This window comes from Hibiscus syriacus, unplaced genomic scaffold (genome assembly GCF_006381635.1).
Source record: "Hibiscus syriacus cultivar Baekdansim isolate YM2019G1 unplaced genomic scaffold, ASM638163v2 tig00007099_pilon, whole genome shotgun sequence".
In the NCBI taxonomy this organism is placed as follows: Eukaryota; Viridiplantae; Streptophyta; class Magnoliopsida; order Malvales; family Malvaceae; genus Hibiscus; species Hibiscus syriacus.
In genome coordinates, this window is record NW_024062127.1 from 71363 (window position 1) to 95864 (window position 24502).

General features: G+C 36.3%; 3 protein-coding genes and 1 pseudogene across 3 annotated transcripts; 1 reads left to right on the top strand and 3 right to left on the bottom strand.

Moving 5' to 3' along the window:
* Positions 1-1795: 1795 nt before the first annotated feature.
* LOC120201261 (transcription factor MYB16-like) lies at positions 1796-3032 on the bottom strand. Its single transcript, XM_039201901.1, has 3 exons — positions 2747-3032; positions 2524-2653; positions 1796-2450 (listed from the first exon to the last, which is right to left on the bottom strand). Exons 1-3 carry the CDS (start codon positions 2892-2894, stop codon positions 1796-1798), a joined length of 933 nt encoding a protein of 310 aa, XP_039057832.1. The 5' UTR covers positions 2895-3032.
* A 1823-nt stretch (positions 3033-4855) lies between these two features.
* Positions 4856-6776, bottom strand: LOC120201262 (annotated as a pseudogene).
* A 932-nt stretch (positions 6777-7708) lies between these two features.
* LOC120201272 (anaphase-promoting complex subunit 2-like) lies at positions 7709-20347 on the top strand. The gene is made up of 15 exons (XM_039201913.1): positions 7709-8114; positions 8187-8499; positions 8594-8883; positions 9079-9150; positions 9267-9511; positions 9937-10353; positions 10464-10665; positions 10751-10865; positions 10965-11047; positions 11780-11899; positions 18785-18873; positions 18948-19029; positions 19480-19671; positions 19749-19817; positions 19901-20347. Exons 1-15 carry the CDS (start codon positions 7878-7880, stop codon positions 20021-20023), a joined length of 2649 nt encoding a protein of 882 aa, XP_039057844.1. The 5' UTR covers positions 7709-7877; the 3' UTR covers positions 20024-20347.
* Positions 20348-21455: 1108 nt separating this feature from the next.
* Positions 21456-22442, bottom strand: LOC120201263 (ribosome-inactivating protein cucurmosin-like). The gene has a single exon (XM_039201902.1). It carries the CDS (start codon positions 22440-22442, stop codon positions 21456-21458), a length of 987 nt encoding a protein of 328 aa, XP_039057833.1.
* Positions 22443-24502: the final 2060 nt, after the last annotated feature.

Here is a 24502-nt window from a genome sequence, read left to right on the forward strand (position 1 = left end):
TTAAATATCAACTTTATTTTATTTGACAAATTTTTTTACCTTTTTGTTAAAAAAATAATAACAAAACTAATAGCGTCTTTCCTTAACTGTATATTAAGGTTGTCGCACGTGAGACTTTCCCGTTTTAATTACAATGATTATGATGATATGATTTGGTAAAATTATTAAGTGCATAAGTTGTTGGTCTTTCAAAAAAATATTTCTTATACGGTTAACGAGTGTTAGAATAAATGGTTGAAATTTAGGAATTTGAGTTTGTAAGGTCAAATTCGAATCTTACTATTGTCACTTTTGGTGGATAATCTGTAAATTCCTATATAAATTCTAATTGGGTCTTAGGTATTTCCTAACAATTATTCTTGAGATGTTAGAGTTAGTTGGATACAATTAATATTTTAATAATTTAACTGTTGATAGTAAAAATATAATTATAAGATAAAGTATATAAATGGTTCCCGATTATAAAGTATTATTTTATTAAGTTAATAGACTATTAAAAGTTATAAAATGATCCTCCGATTATAGAGTGTTGCTTTTGTTGAGTCCCTTGACTATCAAAAGTTACAAAATGATTCATTATTTTCAAAACACATCATTTTCTGTTAAAAAATTGATGTATTCTAAGCTAAACGTTAAATTATTGACTGTGAGATAGTAAAACATGATCACAGAATCTCAAACGACTATCACATCTAAGTCATCATGTTAATGACAAGCTTGAAGTGTTTTTACGCTAGTATAATTGCATTCTTCTAAATTTATATGCAAATAATACATCATATTAAGAGATATCATCCATATTATTGACCAAGTTGCATCTAATAATTCACTAGAAAGTAAGTTAGCAATGAATCTTAAATAGAGTTGATGAGCTACAAAATGAATTGCATAACAACTCCTCATAAAGCACGAGAGGTGCCATGAAAAAGTAGGTTTGCAGATTAAGCAACAGGAAAAACAAAACAGTTGAACTGAGAACACACTTGAGATAGATATATTTATGATCTTTTTGTTTACAGTTGCTGGTTTCACAATGTTTACGGGAACTTGTTGCGAGGAATTTGACTGCAAATGGCGAATGGAAATGGAAATGGCGATGATGAGAGTTGCTGATGCCAATGGCAATGATGAGGATCGAACCGACACTTAGCGTACAGTTATTGCTCATAGCTTTTACTGTTCAACTACACCCTTTATCCCGCCTTGAAGTGGCACTGATTTACATGTCTCATACTTCAATTCCCACTGTTCTACGCATTAATATATGCTGATACATAGCTGAAAATCAGCCTTAAATTCGATAGAAAGATATTACCGGGCGAATTTAAATTTAGGGGTGAACTAAAATTTTGAGGAGTAAAACATATTTTACTTTAGTAAAGAATAACTTTACGATATCGTACTTAAATAATTTTACCAAACATCTATACTTTAATAAGCAGTGACAATGGTGACACCACCAATCCAATTTGTTCTATTCGTAATGTCAGGATTCGAACATCTGACATTGCTTAAGGAATCTAGTGTCTCATCCCATTAGACTAATTAATTTATTTTGTAGTTTTCATCATATTTTTCTAAATTAAAATATTGTTTGTCGTCATAAAAAATCATGGCCAATAATATGAAATAGGATCGAATGTTATCATTTAACTTTTTGAGAATTACACAAGTAAATAGATTTATTTATTCATAACAAAATAAATTTATTTTTTAATATTTTTTTAATATTATGAAATAATTAATTATTGACAAAGCACAAACCCCATAAATATAACTACTCGACCTCATTAGATTACGAGCAAAATACAGATATATCAGATGATAAAGAGTTCACCAGATCATGCACGTTATCCCAAACCATCGGTACATCCAAAGCCGAACCTTCGGCATTTTCATAATTTTCAACCCTAAATGAGTCCTCAAACCATGCGTCGATATCGCTAATCGTTTCCTCAATTTCATGCAGTTGGTTCGATCCATCAACGCATTTCAATGCATCAAACCCCAATTCACCATCCGTGTAGCTAGTGGCAGTATGTCCAACGGCGGAGAAACCGAACCCCCGGTTGGGGAAGGCGAGCATGCCTGCAACTACACCTTGCCATGCTTGGAGTACGTCGAGGCACCTAGGTCGACCGATCCAATTCGGATCGAGCGCAGGGTGCTTGTTCTTCGGGTGAATCGGATTCGGGTTCGGGATGACCTGTTTCGAGTCACGGACCATCCTAGCCTCGGCCTCGAGCCGAACACTCTCCCACTGAGTCATGTGGCTTAGATTCGAACTGTTCTTGATCAAACCAGAGGGAGTGGCCGATGCCTCTACGCGGGGCTTGTGAGTCATTGGATCGATCCCTAGCTTTACCAGCCTTTTCTTGATGTGCGTATTCCAATGGTTCTTGATCTCGTTGTCGGTCCTGTTCGGCAAGTGAGCTACCATGGCCGACCACCTAAGTAAATTCGGACAAACCAAAAAACATGAACATCGAATGTTAATAACAATAAGCGAACTGCTATAATTACCTGTTTCCAAGAAGGGCATGGAGTTGAATGATGGTTTGTTCTTCTCGTAAACTAAAGTTTCCTCTTTTAATATCAGGTCTTAGGTAATTAATCCACCTCAACCGACAACTCTTCCCACATCGTTGAAGTCCTGTATACATAAACCAAATCGAAAACCATGCAAATTTTAAACAAGATATTACATATAAAGACTGACAAAATGATTATAAGGCTAAACAATTACCAGCTTTCTGAGGCAAGGCACACCAGTTACCATGGCCGTGTTTTTTAATGTAAGCCCTTAGTATTTCGTCTTCTTCAGCTGTCCATGGACCTCTATTCAAGCCGGCCACCTTCTTATTGTCATTGTTCAGAGACGACCGCCACCGCATTTTGGCCGTAAACCGAAGCGAAACTAAATAACAGGCTGCCTGAGAATTGGGAGTTGAGTGAATGAATTTTGATTTTCTTGTACTGAATGGTTAAAAGAAGTGATTTGTTGAGAAGAAGAACAAAAAGGACAGGATATGAAAAAGAGAGGAGAATTGATTGGAAGTGAAGAGTAAAATAGTGATAGGAGGCAAATATATAAGAGACGATAATCAACTGGGGTGGAATTCCAAATAAATTAGTTCAACTACTTGATGAAATATTGACGATCTAGATAAGTACAAGCGATATATATTCAAAAATAAATTCTCAATTTTTCAATATTAAACATTCATACCTCTAATATTTATAATACTCGAATCCGGATCAAAGATACATGTTCAAAATATTTTTAATTAATTGATAATGAGCACACGCTCTATAGAACAACTGTGGACCTTCTTATCCATATTTGTTTCCGTGTTCGTTGTCGGCCGGTTCATCAAGCCAAGCTGTAGCTGTTTAAGATATAGAGCTCCTCTTTTCAGGAAGAAGGTTCACAATCCAAAACAACGATTAAAAATGGCTGTCCCTTTTTTCCCATATGTATGGGGTAAGGGGGAGGTAAGATAGTAGGCTGCCTCCAACACCAGGTTGAGAGCAGCTTCCGTAGGAGACCTCCAAATTATGAAATGCCCTCCGTGGGACTTGATCCCACGACCTCAAGGTTTAGAACCTTGTGCTCTACCAACTGAACTGGATGGTCATTTCCCAAAACAACGATTAAAGTATGTACTAATTGAGGTCGAAACGTAGCGATAGTATCACTTAATATTGAAATTCGAGCCAATATATGTCCGAATCGGTGTTGATATGTAATGAAGAATACCCCAAATCTTGAAAATCGAGCTTAAAATATAGGTCTGAATTGAGATTGAAACGTAACGGAGAATATCCCTAATCTTGAAATTCGAGCCTAAAATGTATGACCAAATTGAGGTGGACCAATCTATACTAGGGAGGGACCTTAATTATCATAAGGTGCAATAATGGAATATTGGAAGGAACGCATATATTGTCTTGATCACTTATCTACCGAAATCATAGCAGCTGCAACTTAAGCATATCTCAAAAAGGTTAAAGACATGTGTTATAGTCGATGATGAAATTATAAAATATCTAAATTTATCGTATTATGATTTTTTTTTTTATAAAATAGAAAATTTTCGAACATATGAAATTAAATATTCTTTGTTGAATTTTCTTCACACTTCCGTATAATAGGAAAAATATATTTTTTGGATCAATGTGTTATTTTTAAAGTGTGTGATCCTAAATTTTGAGATCATATGACGTATCACAAATTACACTTATTAATGGACGAGTCTGATAGCCCGTGTGATACAAATAGACTCACCAGGAAATCTGTGTTGAAAATAATTAGCATCATATATATAAGTTTCAAGATTTATTGATCTAGGTTTCTCTTGTGCATGAAACGTTCGAAATGATCATTAATCGTTACATTGACGTTCAAAAATAATTAGCAGTCTGGTTCAGAATTATGTTCGAAATGAAATGATTAATCATTGCATGCATGCATAAACTATGCCGATTCGCAGTGATTGACAAAACAAAACGGCCATCGTACTGCACAGTATTACAAAATGGTGATACATTATTACTCTAACATCCAGCCACTATGGCTACCATTATCGGCTATTGTGTAGCTTCCATTTGATGCTTCAACTTCCATTGATGAAAACGAAACTGGAATACCAATCAAAGCATCTGATTCTGATGAGACCTCCTTAAAATCTGCAGCTGCCGCCGCTACGTTATCGGTAGACCATGCATTTTCTGATGCGTACGTCGTCAACACTTGCGTTAATGCCATCGACGACAACGTAGACTCATCCATCCAGTCTTCTAGTTCTTGCATTTGATTAGTACGTTTCCATTCATCCACGTAAACCAATTCATTTCATGTATATAAATGATCGGCGGCATTACAATCCGCGACGGTTTCGCCAATCGAAACTTGAATCGGAGCACTCGAGGAGTTCAACATCGAGGTTGGAGAGCCAATGTTGTCTTGGTTTGGGAAGTTAAACAATCCGGTAACCATACCTTGCCATGCTTTGAGCACATCGAGACACTTCTGTCTCGGCTTGCTTATAGGTAAGGGATCACCGGATCAGTCCCGGAGTGGATCTTCGGTTGGGTTCGGCCGAGATTCGGCAAATCACGTGGCATATGGTTTACATTCGCATCGTGACATCCGTGGCCGAACGAGCCGAGTGCATCGACCCGAGGCTTGTGGGTCACGGGATCAATCCCCATCTTGATTAGCCTCTTCTTCAGATGAGTGTTCCAGTGGTTCTTGATCTCATTATCAGTTCTCTTCGACAAATGAACTGCTATAGCTGACCATCTAAAATTATAAAACCAAAACAAAAAAACACAATTCAAAGCTCCACGTGTTTCTTTTTAAGATCAAACAAGAAAAAAAGACTGGAATCTTAATGATCACCTGTTGCCAAGAAAAGCATGGAGCTGAATAATGGTTTGTTCTTCCTGGACTCTGAACATTCCTCTCTTGATATCAGGTCGTAGATAGTTAATCCATCTCAACCTACAACTCTTACCACAACGCTTTAACCCTAAAAACAAAATAACCAAAAGATTAAACGTGATAAAAAGAAGATAAAATTTAAGCTCATAAATCAAATCACCTGCTTTCTCAGGCAAGGAGCTCCAGCTTCCAAGTTCCATGGCCATGTTGTTGGATATAAGAGGTGAGTCTTTGGTCTTCTTCAGCAGTCCATGGCCCTCTTTTCAACCCTTACTTTTCATGGGATGAAGTAGAGCGACCCCTTATCAGGAAACCCGATGAGTGGAAGACGATCGAGACTGAGATGAGCTTGATTTTAAGCCTGGTTTGATCAAGTTTTGGCCATGCATGGATTGTGAAAAGATACGTTTATTGTAACACCCTTATCTCGTATATGTCTCGTAATAAATATATCATATCAACTCAACTGACATTGACTGAACTTAAGTTGTTTAAAATTTTTGTTTCATTTAATAATTTCCTTTTTATTTTTAAAAAAGTTTTTTCCTTAATCATATAAATTTATAAAAATATTGTTTGATCATTGAAACTAATCCGATTTCAGTCAGTAATTAGGTAGTTCAGTGTTGTTTCATATCCAAATACAACTGCCTAATACCGCTCAATTTTAAACCATTTAAAATATAACATTTATATTATTCTCTCACAAACTCTTTTAAAATAAATATGATAAAGCAACCCAACAGATATAATATACATGTCACTAATAAGTCAAAGTTAGGATGTCTAACTGATACTGTCACTAGGTTTGATTTTCCATAAGATGCTAACAAACTCATCACTTCACATCCACTACTTTATTCGAAAATACGCATGAAAATCATCACACGTTAAGTAAAACTTAACGAGGCAGAAATATAGCTAAAACATAAAATCCATAAAATATAAATAATAAATTGGAAATTTAAATAAAAAACAATTAAAACTTCAAACCGAACTAGTCAGACCATTTTCCTTATGAAAACGTTAAAATCATCATCTCATGATTGTATCAAAAATCATGTAATTCATCATTAAATATCATAAATAGTTTTTTTTTCTTTTCATTCGAACATATTTCATAACTTTCTTTTCAATTATATGTTATTTTCTTTTATATATTGTCATAACATTCACACTTATTGTTATAGCTCAATGTATATGTAAGAGAATACAATGTATGTAAGTATAAGTAGCACACTCGACACAACACGATGTCAAATCATAACTGAAACTGCGATATGATGCACTTCAGTGCTTTTATAACCTGAGCACTAACAGTGCTAAACATTGATACGCGAATGTAGTAGATCTGATAACTGATAATTGATAAGCACTCACTTAATGGCATGTCAAATGTACATACGACTCTCAATGCAACATACAATGAACTTATATTTATCATCATAAAATAATTTATTAATCTACGTTTGATAACTGTAAAACATTTGATAACTGAAAATTATCTAATAACTATAAATATCTGATAACTGAAAATCATATAATAACTGTAAATATTTAGAATTCATCATCATAAATATCATACTTGGGCAATCCATACCCAAAATCATTCATAAAACTGGATGAAAAATAAAATATTATAAGAGGGTAAAAAATGTTATTAATCCATTGATTTATGTCAAATTAGTTTGAGGAACGTGGATGGATTAAAATCACAATTGGAATAAAAGTGATTCGATTGAAAGAAATCAGAATTCCATATATTTTTGAAAAAATATCAATGTACGCTTTATATTATTTTTTTCTCAATATGACCCTCCAACTCAGAAAACAAATCCAATGTAGCCCTTTGACTAACTTTTTTTTTTGTAGTTGACCGCTATGGTGCTGGCGTGACAGTTCACAGTGCTGACATGACGGTCTATGATGCTGATGTGGCAGTTAATCTGCCATATTTGAGTTACCATTTTAGTTAATTTGTCATATCATCCGTCACATTATCAACCACAGTGGACTGCCATGTCAGCATCATGAACCGCCATGTCAGTACAGTGAACTGCCATGTCAGCACTATATTAGTCAACAACGAAAGAACATCGGTCAAAAGGTTAAATTGGATTTATTTTCTAAGTTGAAGGGTCACATTGACAGAAAAATAATTTGAAGGCCACATTGGTTTTTTTTTTCAAAGTGCTGGAACCTATGATGCATTTTGCCATTCGATTTTAAAACACAAAACGACACATTCCATGCGTCGTTTTGGTGGAAGTAGAGCAACGCGTTTCATGGGCAGTGGCGGTAAAGAAGAATTCTAAAAGGAAAATGGAACTAAAAATTCCAGCGTTCAGTTCCAAGCTGAGGCAGTAAGGCTTAAGCTAGTGTTTTCGAAGCAAGGAGAAAACATTGAGTTATTTTATCATAATTATCGTCAATGATGGAGGCATTAACTTCTTCTCCAGTGGGCAATCTAGGGACTTTGATGAGTCCCAATGACGACACCCTCCAAGAAATCCTCCAAAGCTACGACGGTTTCTGCGCTGCTGCTAAATCTCTCCTCAACGGCTCGAGCGATCTCTCCGTCGAACACGACTTCGTTTCCCACGTTCAAACTCTCTGCAAAAACGGCCTCCGTAGTCTCGCTCTGGACTATTTTCTTAGGTCACTCGAGGTAATAATCGATTAAGCTATATAAGTCTCTTTCCATATCAGTTTTTGTTGATTGTATTTTCTTTAATTATAGGAAGCGTTTGAGAAAAATGGGGCGTCGAGATTTTGGCTACATTTTGAGAACTATAGCAAAATTGAAGAAGATTTAGATAAGATTGATGAGGATGAGATTCAAACAGTGCTTTGCAATGCTCTGGAGGAGATTTGTTTAGAAAAAGAAAATAAAGAGAAATGCTTGTTAATGTTAGTTCATGCTTTACAGTCCTATGTGGATAATTCATCTGATGAAAAGCCCAACTTTGATGTGGGAAAAGATTATCTTTTTTCAAAGTATCAATTAATTGTTTCTTCCATGCTTATGGCCAACCTTCCTCGACATTTCCCCAGTAAGAAATTACAAGCTTTTTAGTAAAAAAAAGTTTTATGCATAACTGGGTTTATTATTTGATTATTAGCTGATAATTTCATTGATTTTGTTAGAGGTGCTTCACTTTTATTTTAAGGGAAGGCTTGATGAGTTGAATACCATAATGGATGGAGAATTGAATGAGGAAAATGAGCAACGAGATAGAGATGAGATGGATTTGGATGAAAAGATTAAGTATCGAACTGGTGAAATGGACATCGACAAGTGCTATTCCCATGACAAGTTTCCCGAGAACAATAAATTGGTGAAGAACATTGGGAAGGTTGTTCGTGATCTTCGAAATCTTGGATTCACATCCATGACTGAAGATGCCTATGCTTCTGCTATCTTCATGCTTCTGAAGGTGGGCTTGTTATTTATTTTAAAATATGTAATGCACAGCTTATCTCATTGAGCTCAATATAGTAATCTGATCATTTGCTATGGAAATTTGTATGTCTTTTTTTAATTATTCTTTTTAAGAAAATGTTATGTTATGTCATGTTTCAAGCTTTATAAATTTATATTATTTGAAATAGCATTCCTTATTTGCATACAGGCTAAAGTACATGATCTGGCTGGTGATGATTACCGGAGTTCTGTTTTGGATTCCATTAAGGGTTGGATACAGGTTGTTTTTGATGTTTATGAATCCTTCACATTTTCCCTTTTCATTGAAAACAACTGTAAGAAGTCATGGTTAAGTTACTGGGAGATTATTTCTTACATTTGGAGAATATTGCACAGGTTGTTCCTCTGCAATTCCTGAATGCATTGCTTGCCTATCTTGGTGATTCTACTGGTTTTGCCCAACATTCACCTGGTAGCAAATCACCTCTGGCTTCACAGCTATCTTCATGCTATTTTGGAGCAAATACTCCATCAGAAGGACTTATTAGATGGAAATTGCGGCTAGAGTATTTTGCTTATGAAACATTGCAAGACTTAAGGATTGCCAAACTGTTTGAGATTATTGTTGACTATCCTGAGAGGTAACACTTTTTCTATTCAGTTTTCATTTTTCCTGCAGTTCAACCAGGTGAATCTTGATGAGTTTGAATAGTTCTCTTTCCAAGGAAGATATAGTTCTGACTTTTGCGGGCAGGGTGAGGTTTGATAGGGACACAGTTACATCTCGTTATGTAGCTCAAATCCTTTTGCACCGAAGGGGGTAAAGAGAGAATTTTTGCATTGATTTGTAACATTCTTAAAAGAATTTCCCCCTAGAGGGGTTGTCCCCTCCCCCACCCTTTCTCCTCCCTCTGGATTTGGGGTGAAAGAAGACAGAGGGAGTTATATATAACTTACGGTACTGCCTTTTTGTTTTATTTGTTCATTGCTTGAATGGATGTTGGTGATGCTATATAAAATATTAGTAGAAATTCCTCAATGTTTAAATTATTCCGGACTATTACAGTTCTCCTGCAATTGAGGACTTGAAGCAGTGTCTTGAATATACTGGACAGCACTCTAAGCTGGTTGAATCTTTTATTTCTGCTCTAAGATACCGCTTACTTACTGCGGGTGCCTCAACCAATGACATATTACATCAATATGTTTCAACAATCAAGGCACTCCGGACCATAGACCCAGCTGGTGTTTTTCTTGAAGCTGTTGGTGAACCAATAAGGGACTACTTGAGGGGAAGAAAAGACACCATAAAGTGCATTGTGACCATGCTTACAGATGGCACTAGCGGTAATCCAAATGGATCTGGAAACAGTGGAGATAGCCTTCTTGAGGAATTAAATAGAGATGAAGAAAATCAAGAAAATGTTGTAATCGACGATGATTTTAATACAGATGACAAGCAAGCTTGGATTGATGCACAACGGTATGTATACGGCTATAGCTGTTATTGACAACTATAATTTACATGTATGTGAGCTATGCTGTCATATTTGTCATGTTGACTTGCGACTCTGAGAGTTCTTTCTTGTTCAGCTGGGAACCCGACCCTGTTGAGGCTGACCCATTAAAAGGTAGCCGAAATAGAAGGAAGATTGACATACTTGGAATGATTGTTGGCATAATTGGTTCAAAGGACCAACTTGTTAATGAATACCGTGTTATGCTTGCTGAAAAACTTCTGAACAAATCGGATTATGACATTGACTCGGAGATACGGACTGTAGAACTCCTCAAGGTTGTTATTGTAATCATTCTATTCTATTTTCCCCTGTTCAATGTTTCTTTTAAAACTTGCTCTTTTGCATATTCTTGTTTTTCAGATACATTTTGGTGAGAGTAGCATGCAGAAATGTGAAATCATGCTTAATGATTTGATTGATTCCAAGAGGACAAATACCAACATTAAAGCAACCATTAATAAAACATCTCAAATAGGTATTCCCTGGTTTTGTAGAAGTTTTAGATATGGATAGCTTGGGAGCTACTTATTCTACCTTCTATCCTAATCTGTTTAACTTTTGTTGAAATTCTAAGATCCACATTCATCAGAGGCTGGTATTTCCTTGGATAATCTTGATGCTACAATCATATCTTCAAATTTCTGGCCTCCAATCCAGGCATGTGCTTCTTTGATATTGGTTATTTTTTGCATTCAATTATTAAAAGTTATTTTGCACTTTGTTATTGGTGGTAGGAAAAGGTTTAAAACATCTCAAAATAACATTTACAATATGCTTTTTCCCTTTCGCCTTTCGGCTTTAAGTTTATTATTTGCCAAAGCCTAAGTGCTCTTTTGGCGAAGATATTATTTGATCAGAGGAAGGGCTAATACATGATAGTTAGAGCTCTGTTTGATTTGTGCTTTTACTTTTTGGTATTGCTCCCTTATATTCAATTCATGCTATTTAGAGAAGTAAAAGCATTAAGAAGAGCACCAACAAAAAACAGCCTAGGGAATCAATTATACCAAAGAAATTGAGAGAATTGAATTTTTAATCAATCTTCTTAACGTGTAATCTATCATGCCACCTTTTGTTTCATATTTTCCTCTTTTTCATTTCTCCTTTGATGTTCATAAAGACCATATCTGTGAAGAGAACATAAATTGATGGCCTGAAATGGGGTATAATTTTAATGACTTTGTAAAAATATGCAAGAGAAACCTGTGGAGGATGGTGTTTGTCCAAAGAAGGCAATTCAGATGTAGAATATGGTTGTGTCCAAGAAACTTGTAGTTTCCTTGTTGCCCATGCTTATGTAACTTACCAAAATCCATTTTTTTTGTTGAAGTAATCTAGTATTTCAAATTATTTTGGTATACTTTTCATTAATGTTCTGAAAATTTTCAGGAAGAAGCCCTTATCATTCCTGATTCCGTTGATCAACTGCTCTCTGATTATGCAAGAAGGTTTCATGAAATCAAAACTCCTAGAAAGCTACTTTGGAAGAAAAATCTTGGAACGGTCAAGGTTAGGTCTCTTAAAGTGTAATTTGTATAACTTAAAATCCATAAAAAAACAATGAGTGAGAAAAGTAGAGAGAGAAAAAGAGCGAGTTTGTTTGGTAGTTCGTCCTCTGGTGAGGAATGGACTGTCTTTGTTGACAATCTTAGTACGAGAGTTACTAGATTTGAGTTAAGAGAGATTTTTAACCATTATGGAAAAATAGTGAGGGTTTATATTCCAAGTTTTATGTCTAAACCAAATTATAAGTCATCCACATTTGCCTTTGTGCAATTTGCGAAGGAGGTAGGTTGCAGAAGAGCAGTTCATAATGTAAACGGTACGCTGATTGATGGGAAGAGAGTCTTAGTGGGGATTGCAAAGTACAAGAGGGGCAGAAAAAGAGAAGCATAGGTAAAAAGAAATCAGTTGCATGGTTTTAAGCTGGGTAGAGAGGTTAATGGTGAACTGCAGGCTGAGTTGGAGAAACCGAGAAGTTTGAGAGATGAAAGATCGTATAAGGAGGTTGTGAATGTGGTCAACAGTAGGAGCGTGGATCCAGGTAATATGGTGAATAAGGGAGGTCAGAAGAATGCAAATGGAATAAGAAATGTTTGGGATATGCATATCCCATCAGATGATTTTTGCTGGGTGAAAAACTCCTTAACAGGGGTTATCAAAGATCCCTTTCAGCCTGATATGGTGAAGAGAGCTTTGGCAAAGGAGGGATTCCAGGTTAAGATAATAAGGTGGGGATATATCAGGAATGCCAGCATTATTATGTACAACACAAATGAAGAGTTTTTAGAGGCATGGTCGAGTCTCCGAGAGAAACTATACTGCTGGTTTGATTGGGTAGATCCGTTGTTGAGTGAAGATGGAGTTCCTTTGGCTTATTGCTTGGTCGAGTTGGTTGGTTTACCGCTTCTTAGTTGGAGTGTTCCTTTTTTGGAGAATCTTGGTGAAAAATGGGGAAAGGTTGTGAGTATCCTGGAGGAAACAAGAAATAGAGATGATCTTTCTTCGGCTAAAATGTTGTTAAGGGTTGCAAGCCCTTTTGATGTACAAGAATCGGTTATTGTGGGTTCTTATGGCAGATCCTTTAAAGTTAAAATTAATGTGGGTACCAGGTGTAATCCTATCTCTGAAGATTTTGGAGTCGTGAGGCAGAATTTTTCATATAACAGCTGCAATAACGATGTGTCAAAGGGGGACGATGGTAGAAACTTAGAGAAGGAAGAAGACAACAGGGAAAATTTAGAAGAAGGATTTCGGTCAAAGGTAGACATGTGGCTTCAGACCAGTCTAGAAAGGAGGATGTCAGAAGAAGATGGGGAACATTATTTGAAAAAGAAGTCTGTCACTCTGCCCAATGTTAATGGGGTGTCAGACAAATTTGAATTTGATTTTAACTATTGTGGGGACTATGCAGGAATTGGGCTGCGAGAGGCTGTGGACCAGAGTATCCAAGCCCATTCTGATTCAAATGGGGAGTATCTTTCTCCTATAACAAAAATTTTCCCAACGGGCCCTGCTGTGAAGTTGAATTGGGCCAGGGCAGTAAATAAAAAAAATGATCAGCCTTTGTCTGATTTTCAAGAGCAAGATACAGATGTAGTGAGGGATGAAGCTATAGATAACAATAGAACTGTTCAAAAGAAGTTGAGAATGGTTAAGGATGTCAATCAAGTGATTCTCAATGCGGGTAGTGATTCTTCTTTTTGTGAGAAGAAGAGAAATTCAATGAATTTTGAGGACTGTGAAGAAATTGAGCCTTTAAATCCTAATTTAATGCAGTCAGCTCCTAATCAGGAATCCTCACAGTTTTCTTCAAGAGGCAGAACGTTGATTCAGCATAGAAGATTTCTTTCTTCTAAAAGTGTGCCAATAGAGAGGAGGAGAATGGCCAGCTATAGAAGATTTTATAGTAGATCGAGGGTGAGAAATCACTGGGTTGGAAATGAACAGAAAGAACTCTTGTCTAGAAAAGAAGACTTTCAGCAGTTTTCTTCAGATAAAATGGGAAGTGGGTTGGAAAAGGCTATTAATTCTGCTAATAATCAGAACTCTTCTGTGGTACCATTTATTAGGAATAGCTCCTCAGAGGTTGTGGAAGTAGGTATTATTCCCGCTACAGGGACAAAAAGAACTAAAAGAAGGGCGAGAAGAGTTTTAACTAGGGAAGCAGTGGATCTGGTTAATTCACCTATTGTCTTTTCACCTCAATTCTCGAAGGTGGTGGAGGAAGCAATGGTTACTTGGGAAGTTTGTCAGGTGTTAGGCCTTTCGTTCAAGGAAGGTAAGAAGACTTTCATAGAAAAAATTTTAAGCCTGGAAGATGGGTCTGACTCAGCAAGGGATGGATGATTTGCAGAGTCTCACTTTTTTGCTGTTTGGAGAGTTGGTTTTTGGTTGTGGGAGTGTTGTTTTTTGATGAATAGATTAAACATTTTATCTTGGAACATTAGAGGGTTAGGGAGGAGAGAAATATATTGCTGTTGCAAGGCTAGTAAAGAAGGTTAGACCAGTTCTGCTTTTTATCCAAGAATCAAAGTTAGAAAAATGTCATGTATCGATTACTAGGAAGATTGGAGGAAATTTCCTAAAGGAGGTGATGGTGTCTCCAGCACAGGGGTCAAAGGGTGGTTTGATTTCTATGTGGAATGAAAATGTGTTCAAAGTTACAAATAAGCATGTGCACAATAGGTTCTTGGCACTGGTGGGAAATTATATGAATGACCAAGAGGAATTCGCTTTTATTAATGTCTATGGTCCTGTTATTGAATCTGAAAAAGATGAATTTTATGGGGAGTTGTTAGATTTTGTTCGTTTGTTGGATCTACCGGTTTGTATAGGGGGTGATTTTAATGCGTATCTTGATCCGCAAGAAAAAAATGGGAAATCACAGAATTGACATACAATTGATATTTTCAGATCTTTTGTGCAACAGGCAAATCTTATTGATTTGCCGATGTCAGGAGGGACTTTCACATGGTGTAGCAATAGAGAAGATTCTACATGGGTTAGACTAGACCGCTTCCTAATTAGTGGTAGTTTCCTAAACAATTTTCCTAAGATCTCACAGTCCCTTCTATCAAATTCTATTTCTGATCACAATCCAATTTTGTTGGAAGATGTTAGTATCAATTGGGGCCCTAAACCTTTTAGATTTTTTAATTACCTTTTAGAGGAAAAAGGTTTTGGTGGATGGGTAGAAGACTTGGTGTTTGTTGAGAAGAAGAAGAGGAATAATGGGGGGATTTTTAGGATGCTACAGGCTGCTAAAAAACAGATTAAAAGATGGCCTGGAGGTAATCAATTTGGGTTGTCAGATTCAATTTCGATGCTTGAAGGGAAGATACATGAATTGGAAAGAAAGTCTCAATGTCGAATCTTATCTAAGGGTGAATGGGATCAGTGGGTTGACTGCAAAAATGAGCTGTGGAGGTTGTTTAGGATCAAGGAGAGCATTTGGTATCAAAAGTCCAGAAGTAGGTGGATTAAGGGTGGAGACAGAAATACTAAGTTCTTTCATCTAAGTGCTATGAGAAGGAATAGAGTAAACTCCATTCATTCATTGAAAATTGATGGAGTTTTAATTTCGGATGCGGGAAAAATAAAAGAAAGTGTGTATAATTTTTTTCAAGTCTGCATACAACTCCAATTCGGCCTTGGAGGCAGAGGACTTGAATTTGGATTTTGCACAGTTAACAACATCTCAATGCGCATATTTGGAGGAATTTTCGGAACAAGAAATATGGCAAGCAATTTCTTCTTCGGATAGTACTAAAGCTCCTGGACCGGATGGTTTTACCATGGGTTTTTACAAGAAATACTGGAAAATTCTTAAGAATCAGATCATGGAGTTTTTCTCAGATTTCTATAAAGGAAAGAAGTGGGTTCATGGAGTTAATCATGCATTTATTACCTTGATTCCTAAGAAAGGTAATCCTGAGTGTATTGAAGACTATAGACCTATTAGTCTTGTGGGCAGCCTGTACAAAATTCTGTCAAAAGTTCTTTCCAAGAGACTAATATCGTGTATCGATGATATTATTAGTCTGTCACAGTTTGCTTTTATTCTGGGAAGGCAATTGTTAGATTGTGCATGTTTAGCTAACGAAGGTATTGATTCTTGGAGGAAGCAAGGACTTAATGGGGTTGTATTTAAAGTGGATTTTAGCAGAGCCTACGACACTGTGGAGTGGCAGATTCTGCAAAAGTTAATGATAAAGATGGGATTCGGCGAGAGGTGGTGTTCTTGGATCAAACAGTGCATTTCAACGGCTTCTATCTCGGTTCTAGTGAATGGTTCTCCTACTGAAGAGTTCCCTATTGCTAAAGGTTTGAGGCAAGGTTGCAGCCTTTCTCCTCTTTTGTTTAACATGGTTGGGGAATTACTACATTTGATGCTGTTGAAAGCAGTGGACTTGGGTCTTTTTCAGGGGTTTTCTTTTGGAAACAGTCAAAACTCTTTTACTTTGTCTCACCTGCAGTTTGCAGATGATTTAATTATTTTTTGTCGAGATTCAATTACTCAGATAAAGAATGTTAGAAGAGTTTTGAGGATTTTTGGTTTATTGACGGGGCTCCAACTGAATTTAGCAAAAAGCAAGCTGTATGGGATTAATGTGGAGAGTGACATCCTTGATGTTTGGGCTAGGGATATTGGCTGCTCTGTTGATTCATTCCCGACTGTTTACTTAGGTCTACCTTTAGGGGAGAAAAAGAACTCGGCAAAGCTTTGGGAACCGGCCTTTGAAAATTTCAGCAAGAAATTGGCAGGCTGGAAAGCTAATTCTCTATCTATGGCCGGTAGGCTAGTACTTATTAACTCGGTTTTATCTTCCCTACCTATTTTTTTACCTATCCATTTTTAAGATGCCTTCTACTATTTCTCACCGGTTAAATTCCATGATGTCGAATTTTTTATGGGGTGGAGGGGATGGAAAGAAGAAAATTCACTGGGTGAGTTGGGATAAAATTTGCAAACCGTTGAGTGGTGGTGGTTTAGGCGTTGTTGATTTGAATGTTTCAAACCGAGCTTTGTTGGGTAAGTGGATTTGGAAATTTGCAAATGACAAAAATTCGATGTTGAAGAGATTCTTATGTTGTAAACACAATGTCAGCTGTCAGACCATGGATATTAACAAGGCTATTTCTCAAAATGACTCTTGGATGTGGAGGGGAATTGTTAATAACTTCATGAAGGATGATACCATCGGAGGTTGTCTTAGATCTCATGCAAAGATACAAATTGGGAATGGGAAATCTATATCCTTTTGGTGTGATACATGGCTTGGGGAGTTTCCTTTGAAATTTCTTTTTCCAAGAATTTTTCCCTTTCTACTAATAAAACGGGTAATGTTGCAGACTTTGGGAGTTTTGATTCAACCGGATGGGAATGGTGTGTGAAGACTAGGAGGAATCTATGTGATTGGGAGGTGGAGCAGTTGGTAGAGCTGTTGGATAGGCTGAAAAATGTTAAACTTATTGAGTCATTGGATGATGGGTTGTTGTAGAATGGGTTGAATGTCGGGCTGTTTTCTGTTAAAGCTTGCAGGAAAGCTCTTTATAATTGTAATGATGAATCTTTATTTTGGAGTAACTGTGTATGGTCGGGCTTAGTTCCTCCTAGAGTAGAATCCTTCATTTGGTAATTGTCCCATCAAAAAGTTGCTGTTAGAGTTGAATTGTTGAGAAGAGGGGTTCCTTTAGGGGAGAACATTCTTTGTCCACTTTGTAACCTGCAGGATGAATCAATCCAGCATCTTTTCATTTCATGTCGAGTTTCGTGGGAACTTTGGTATAAGATTATAGGGTATTGGGGTTTTCGGTTAGTTTTACCGCCAGACCCTCCTTCGCTGCTTAGTTCTTGGGCTGATGTGAATCCTAAATCTGCTATGTGGAAGTTTATTCCGGGGGCAGTCTTGTGGTCAATATGGAAGATTAGAAATGAGATCATTTTTGAGGAAAAGAAGTTGGATAGATTATCATTGTTTTTCACTGTGCGGTTAAGGTTAGCCAAATGGTATTTGGCAAAATATCCACTTATCCCTATTCAGGTGGATTCTTTAATTGCTGACCTTTCTTTGGCTGATAATCTAACAGAGTTCATAGGCATGAATAGGAAGGCGATTTGTTGGAGTCCTCCTCCAGTGGATTTTTTTAAGTTGAACGTGGATGGGGCTGTTAGTACGGTTGGTATGTATGTTGGAATAGGGGGTATTCTCAGAGATTGGAATCGGGATATTCTTTTTTCGTTTTCAGAAAGTGTTGGTCCTTCTCCTACTATCCTAGCAGAGCTGAAGGCTATCAAAAAAGGAATTGACCTATTTGTTTCATCACAATGGGCTTCGAAGGGCAAGCTAATTATTGAAAGCGATTCAAAGATAGCAGTGGATTGGATTAAAGACCAAGCTCTTGCACCTGCTTTTCTGTCAAACTTTGTCAAGGAAATTGTGTCTATTATTTCTGCTATTTAGGCTCTTGTTAGGTGGATTCCTAGATGGTGTAACTGTGAGGCCGATAAGTTAGCAAAGGAAGGAATTGGGTAATTTTTGTCCTTGCTTAGGCAGTTGTGTAAGCCTTAAGAGCAAAGTACCCTCAGGACTGTTTTTAAGTTTTATGTAGTTTGCAAGACTGTTTTTAAGCCTTATGTATCTGGTTTATTATCAATAAATTGATGCACTCTTTTTCCTCCTTCCGCTAGTTGATCCTACCTTAGGGCAGAGGACCACTATGAGGGAGGTTTTTAATGAGGCATCCTATTCCTCTAAAAAAAAAAAAAGTGTAATTTGTGAATGCCAATGATTGTTCTTTCTGGTATCAATTATTCTTATTGCATTATTTTATTTTCCTCCTTATATCACGTGCCTAACATTTATGCTTATATCAATGAAACTGTTCTAGTTGGAGTTGCAATTTGAGGATAAGACAATGCAATTTACAGTCGCTCCTGTGCATGCCGCAATAATAATGCAATTTCAGGACCAAACAAGGTACTTTCAGCAATCTTAAACACTTTGCATCTTATCGTTCATATAATAGTGGTTTGTTTGTTATTCACTTTCAGTTGGACCTCTAAGAATCTTGCTGCTGCTACTGGGATCCCTGTTGATGTGCTGAACAGGAGAATAAGTTTTTGGTTAAGTAAGGTATGTTTAAGTAACTCATGCTCTTCCATATCAAAAAATAGTTCCTGTTCAAAATTATGGATTATACTTTTGGCACTCAATAGCCTGAGGCTACCCCTTGATTTTCAATGTGTTATTATATCGTAATGCAAAAATGTCTTTGCCGCTCATGATATTGATAATGGAGAAAATTTTCTTTGCAATTGTGGTTTGTAACTTTATTAGTAAGTTGATGCAAATCTTCCTTCTCTTAGTTGCAAGCTTTTTAGTTATTTATTCTCAAGTTAAAGTACATAAACTGCTCTGGTTTGATTTGTTGTCGGTACAAATTTCTTGGTATTTTTCTTTGCAAGTAGAAGCTAAAAGCTTCAAATAGGCAGAAATTTGGTATTGTTTGGTTATCAAAAGGAGAATCATTGGAAATTGAAGTCCATATACAAAATTATTTTCCTCACTAAATCTTCTATCCAGGGAGTTCTTACTGAATCAGTAGGAACAGATCCCAGCAACCATGTGTTTACCCTAGTCAAAGGCATGATTGATGCTAGTAAGAACAGTGGTAATACTGGAAATTGTGAGGAGCTTTTAGCCGGTGACGAGGAGGCAGAGAGATCCGTGGCTTCTGTTGAGGACCAACTACGTAAAGAAATGACTGTATTTGAGGTATGTGGTGCTTATAAATAGTTTTCCACGCCATTTTGCTAAATGATGCTCTCTAACCAAAAGTTGGATCATTGTAGAAATTCATCTTGGGTATGCTCACAAATTTTGGTAGCATGGCATTAGATCGAATTCATAATACTCTCAAGGTAAGATAATTTTAAGATGCCCCACGCTATAAGTTGAATATGAGTAACATAATTGCTAACCTAACACTCCATTTTGCTTTTAGATGTTCTGTGTAGCAGACCCTCCATATGATAAATCACTCCAACAGCTGCAGAGCTTCTTATCAGGTCTAGTTTCTGAAGAGAAATTAGAGCTCAGAGATGGAATGTACTTTTTGAAGAAGTAATTCGCTCATATAGTCACCGGCCATCAACTGTTAAGCATTTAACAGGTAGCACCGGTAAGGATAATCTTAGAAAGATGAAGAGTGCCATCCCCTTTCTTAAGTATATTTGACAGTCATTTTATGAAGATTATGAGATGCTTTTTCGATTCTAAAATCATCTCCGTTAAAGGCGGTCCTGCTCTACTTCTGACAAGATTTATACAGGGAATGACATAATTTCGGGTTGTTCTTGAGATTGTTCATGTTGCTAAGGGATGCAATCTACTGTGTTTAGAGAAATTATTGAGGTCGAGAGACTAGTGTAATTATTTATGTACCCGTTTTAGTTTTTTCGACTCACAATTGAAGTAAATTTGTTCTTATGTGTAAATGGTCCTGTATAATGCAAATCTTTCGAGGCATGTTATTAACCTTTGGTATAATTATGGTTTTAGTCCATGGAATTTGGAATTTGTTTCATTTTTTTAATTTGGTCATTTTCTCATGTAAATTTAACTAAACTTTCACTCTGAGTGTCAGATGGTTATGAATTTGATATCTTTTAAGTTAGACTAGGAGTGTATTCGGTTTGGTTCGGTTCGGTTTCTGAATAAAAAATAAATCGAACCGTCCTTTGTCAGTTTTTGAAAATGGGAACCGAAATCGAATGACATAAAAAACAAATTTAAAGCTTAAATTGAATGCAAGTATACAAATTTAAATTTATTTAAAAAATATTATTAGTTTTAATATTTTATTTATTTAAATTTATCTTATAATAAATTCAAAATAAATTTGTTTTGGATACTTATTTTCTTTTATTTTTTTAATTTGGTTCAATTTTATTCAAACGGTTTTCATATAGAAAAATCAAAATCAAAACCGAATCGAATCGGATATTTATTTTTTAAAATTGAAATGAAATCGAACTAAAAATTAAAATACCTGAACCAAATCGAAATGATTTTAAAATTAATTTGAAACAAAATTAATATGATTTTATAAAATTAAAACTTAATTTTAATGATTTTAAAATTATCAAAATTTGAACCAACAATTTAGTGAGATAAGACGTTAAATCTCTTAAGTAAGGTCAGTGGTTCAAATCCTCGCAATTGTGAATGGAACAAACTGGGCCATGAGTATCGTCATTGCCTTTGCAGTATCCGCTCCGGATTAGTCGATCTATAGATTGGATATCGATAGTTATAAAAAATTATCAAAATTTGAAATGCTATAACAGATATTGAAATAAGACAATAATATTTTTATTCAGATAGCTCTAATGTAGCTGGATTACTAAGATCTAGCATTTATTTATTCATTCAGTACATATAGATAGGATACATATATGCTAAGATCTAGCATTTATTTATTCATTCAGTACATATAGATAGGATACATATATGCTAGGGCATTGCATGTGCTTTCACTTTCATGGTCACACTTTGAACTAAATCTGAGTAAGTGCTTGGTCGATAAACCGATCGAGAAGGGCGGCAGCATGATATGCGGTCGGAGAATCTTTTAGCAGTACCGCAATAACGGGACGCACAGCAGCCACATTACTGTAAGTAAGGTGAGCAACGGTGACACTTTTCACAAAACTTCCATCCGGCTTTGCAGATTGGACGGCGGTGGAGAGCTGTCCCCAGTTGGTTTGATACCCCTTCATTAAACCATCTGGTTTTAAACTTTTATCAGCCCCACCGGCAACAGCCGGTGCCAGTGCAGCTATTTGCTGCTGGATGACTTTATACCGGGCCGCCTCAGAAATCATCTGGAGACAAACTAGAAGGCTTGACGCCACCTTTTTAATGTCGGCTTTTGGCGTGTAATGGTTCAAGTTCTCAATCTTTTGGCGTAGCTCGGCAAATCCCAGTGGGATTTGATCTCTGTCTTCTCCAGCTTTACCCTGGAGGGTATCATAGCTGCCATCGAATTTAAGATCGGTTCTTGTAGTGCCTTGGAAGAACAGATTTTGTACGGCCACGGGAACAGTGTTAAAGAAGTAGGACGCTGCTCCGTCTCCCGGTCGGTAACCCAAGATGTACACATTGGTGACATCAATAACTAACGACACGTTTTTGTTGTTTTTTCCCTTGTTGTTAGTGAAGAGTTCGACCACAACGTACCGGTGGAGATCATTAGGTTTCAGATCGTTGGTGGAAGGCAACACCGGTATCCCTTGCACCGAACTCGCATCGACTGTCAGTGCGCTTCTCAGACCGTTCATAAACACATCGTACGTGCTTTTGGTGGCGTCCGTGGCGGTGAATCTCACCTTATAAATGGGGGGTTGTTGTGGTTCCACCGCGGATGCCCAGCAGGCCAATAGCACTGCGATAACCAACACCTTCATGACTTGCTCAGCTTCGATTTTTATGGGAATAGAATAGACAACCTGTTTTGCTTTCCAAATGGGAGGAGGACGACGCATTATTATAGATAAATTATTTAGCACGCGTCAAATTGTGATTGGCTGTTTGCCTAAATCTTATCCATACGTGTAGTGGCAATGACACAATGTATAATCATAGGGCTTAACAAATATATATATATATATATATGGCATGCATTTCACATTTATGAAAGCTACTTGCCTTCGCAAGACAATGATAAACCCGAAGGAAACAAAATATATATATAGCATGCATTTCACATTTATGAAAGGATAAGGACCGGGACTGTATATATATATATATACAATCCCGATCCTGATCCTTTTTGGGCCGTAAGTAAAATAGTAGAATGTGATCTCTTAAAAAATAATATATAATAGAACAAAATAAAAATATATGATCGTATTTCTATTAAAATAATTTGTTGGTTAAGTTGATACATAATTTCTTTTCCTTTTCTATTTTTGTCTTAATATGTTTTTTTTCTTTTTATTTTTCTCTAGAATTATTTTTATATCCAACATTGAGTTCTTGGCCATTGCTTAACCCGGACACTCTTCGGTATATATATATATATATTTCTTTAATACTAAAATAAGTGTTTAAACTGTACCATTTTTTAATAGATGTCTAAACTACTTTTTGACTCATTCGATGTCTAATGTTATAAACGTTATTATTTTAGGTGCCCGGGTTGTCAACGGCGTTAATTTTCTCCGTTAAGTGACACGTGTCACAATATGATATTTTGAAATTTATTTTTTAAAAATATATTATTATATTTTATAAAAATACCCCTAATTTCTCTTAAACTATAAAAAGTCCCAGAATCCTTAAATCCACAAATCATAACCTTAACCCACCGCCACCGCTAACGTAGTCCATGTCATCCTCTTAGTTATATGATGTCGTATTTACCGGTGATTAACTGTCGAAATTGCGTGGGATCACGATTTTCATCCTAGGATTTGAGGGGTATGAAACGTTGATTCTCCGTCGGTCACGATTTCATAGGGGTTTTAGTAGTCGGGGGGAGGTGAGGTCGGGTGCAACTTCATCGACGGTAAAGGGCAATAACCGACATGGATTTAAGGGTTGAAATGAAGATTTTCAAAGTTTTGAGGTTATTTCAAATTTTTTGTGTTTTCTTTTAATATATATATATATATAATCTTAATTCTTTTAATTTTAAATAAAATTTTTAAAATTACCAGATTTTGACACGTGTCACTTAACGGGAAAAATTAACACCGTTGATGGTCCGTACACCTAAAGTGATAACGTTTATAACATTAGACACCGAAATAAATCAAAAAATAGATTAGACACCTATTCAAGGTACAATTTAAACAATTATTTTAGTATTAAGCGGTATATTTTAAAAAGGCTTAACGTATGAATTAATTCTTAAAGTATATTGTTTTTTATCGTTCAGTTTGGTTTAGGTAAGCTTATTATTATTATAAAACTCTTCTAATAGAGAAAAAGACATATACGACCGGAATAACACCCCACCCCTAAAATGACAAACAAAACGAATCTACATCCAAAAATGAAAGAGCACAGACACACAAAAAACATGTCAGCGTTCCCATTGCACACGTGTGAACACACATATATTCATTTGTAGAATTGCAATGCGAAAAACAAATTTCCTTACAACCTATTCGAAATATTTAGGAATAATGCAAAGAAATACCCCTAACGTTTAACAATATATACAAATTTATCCCTATTGTTTTTTTTGAAACATTTGACCCCACAACATTTAATTTTGATTCAAAAGTTCTCCCGTTTGATGGAAACCGCCAGTCAACTGACGGTCAACGGATTCAGATGACTAAGCAAGCACAGGTGGACAACGATGATGATGTAACGTGTCCACGTCACTAATATATACTGACGTATCCACGTCAGCTTTTTTTGTTTAAAATAAATTTTAAATTAGAATTTTGTACCAATAAAAGAGCAACATGTGTCACTCTCCTATTAGTGCGTATTGGCAAGAATGAATAACAGGATCCAAAATGCGAGGAATGGGACTCGAACTTGGGGCAAGGGCATGAAATGGGATGACCCTTGCCACCAGGCCAAACAT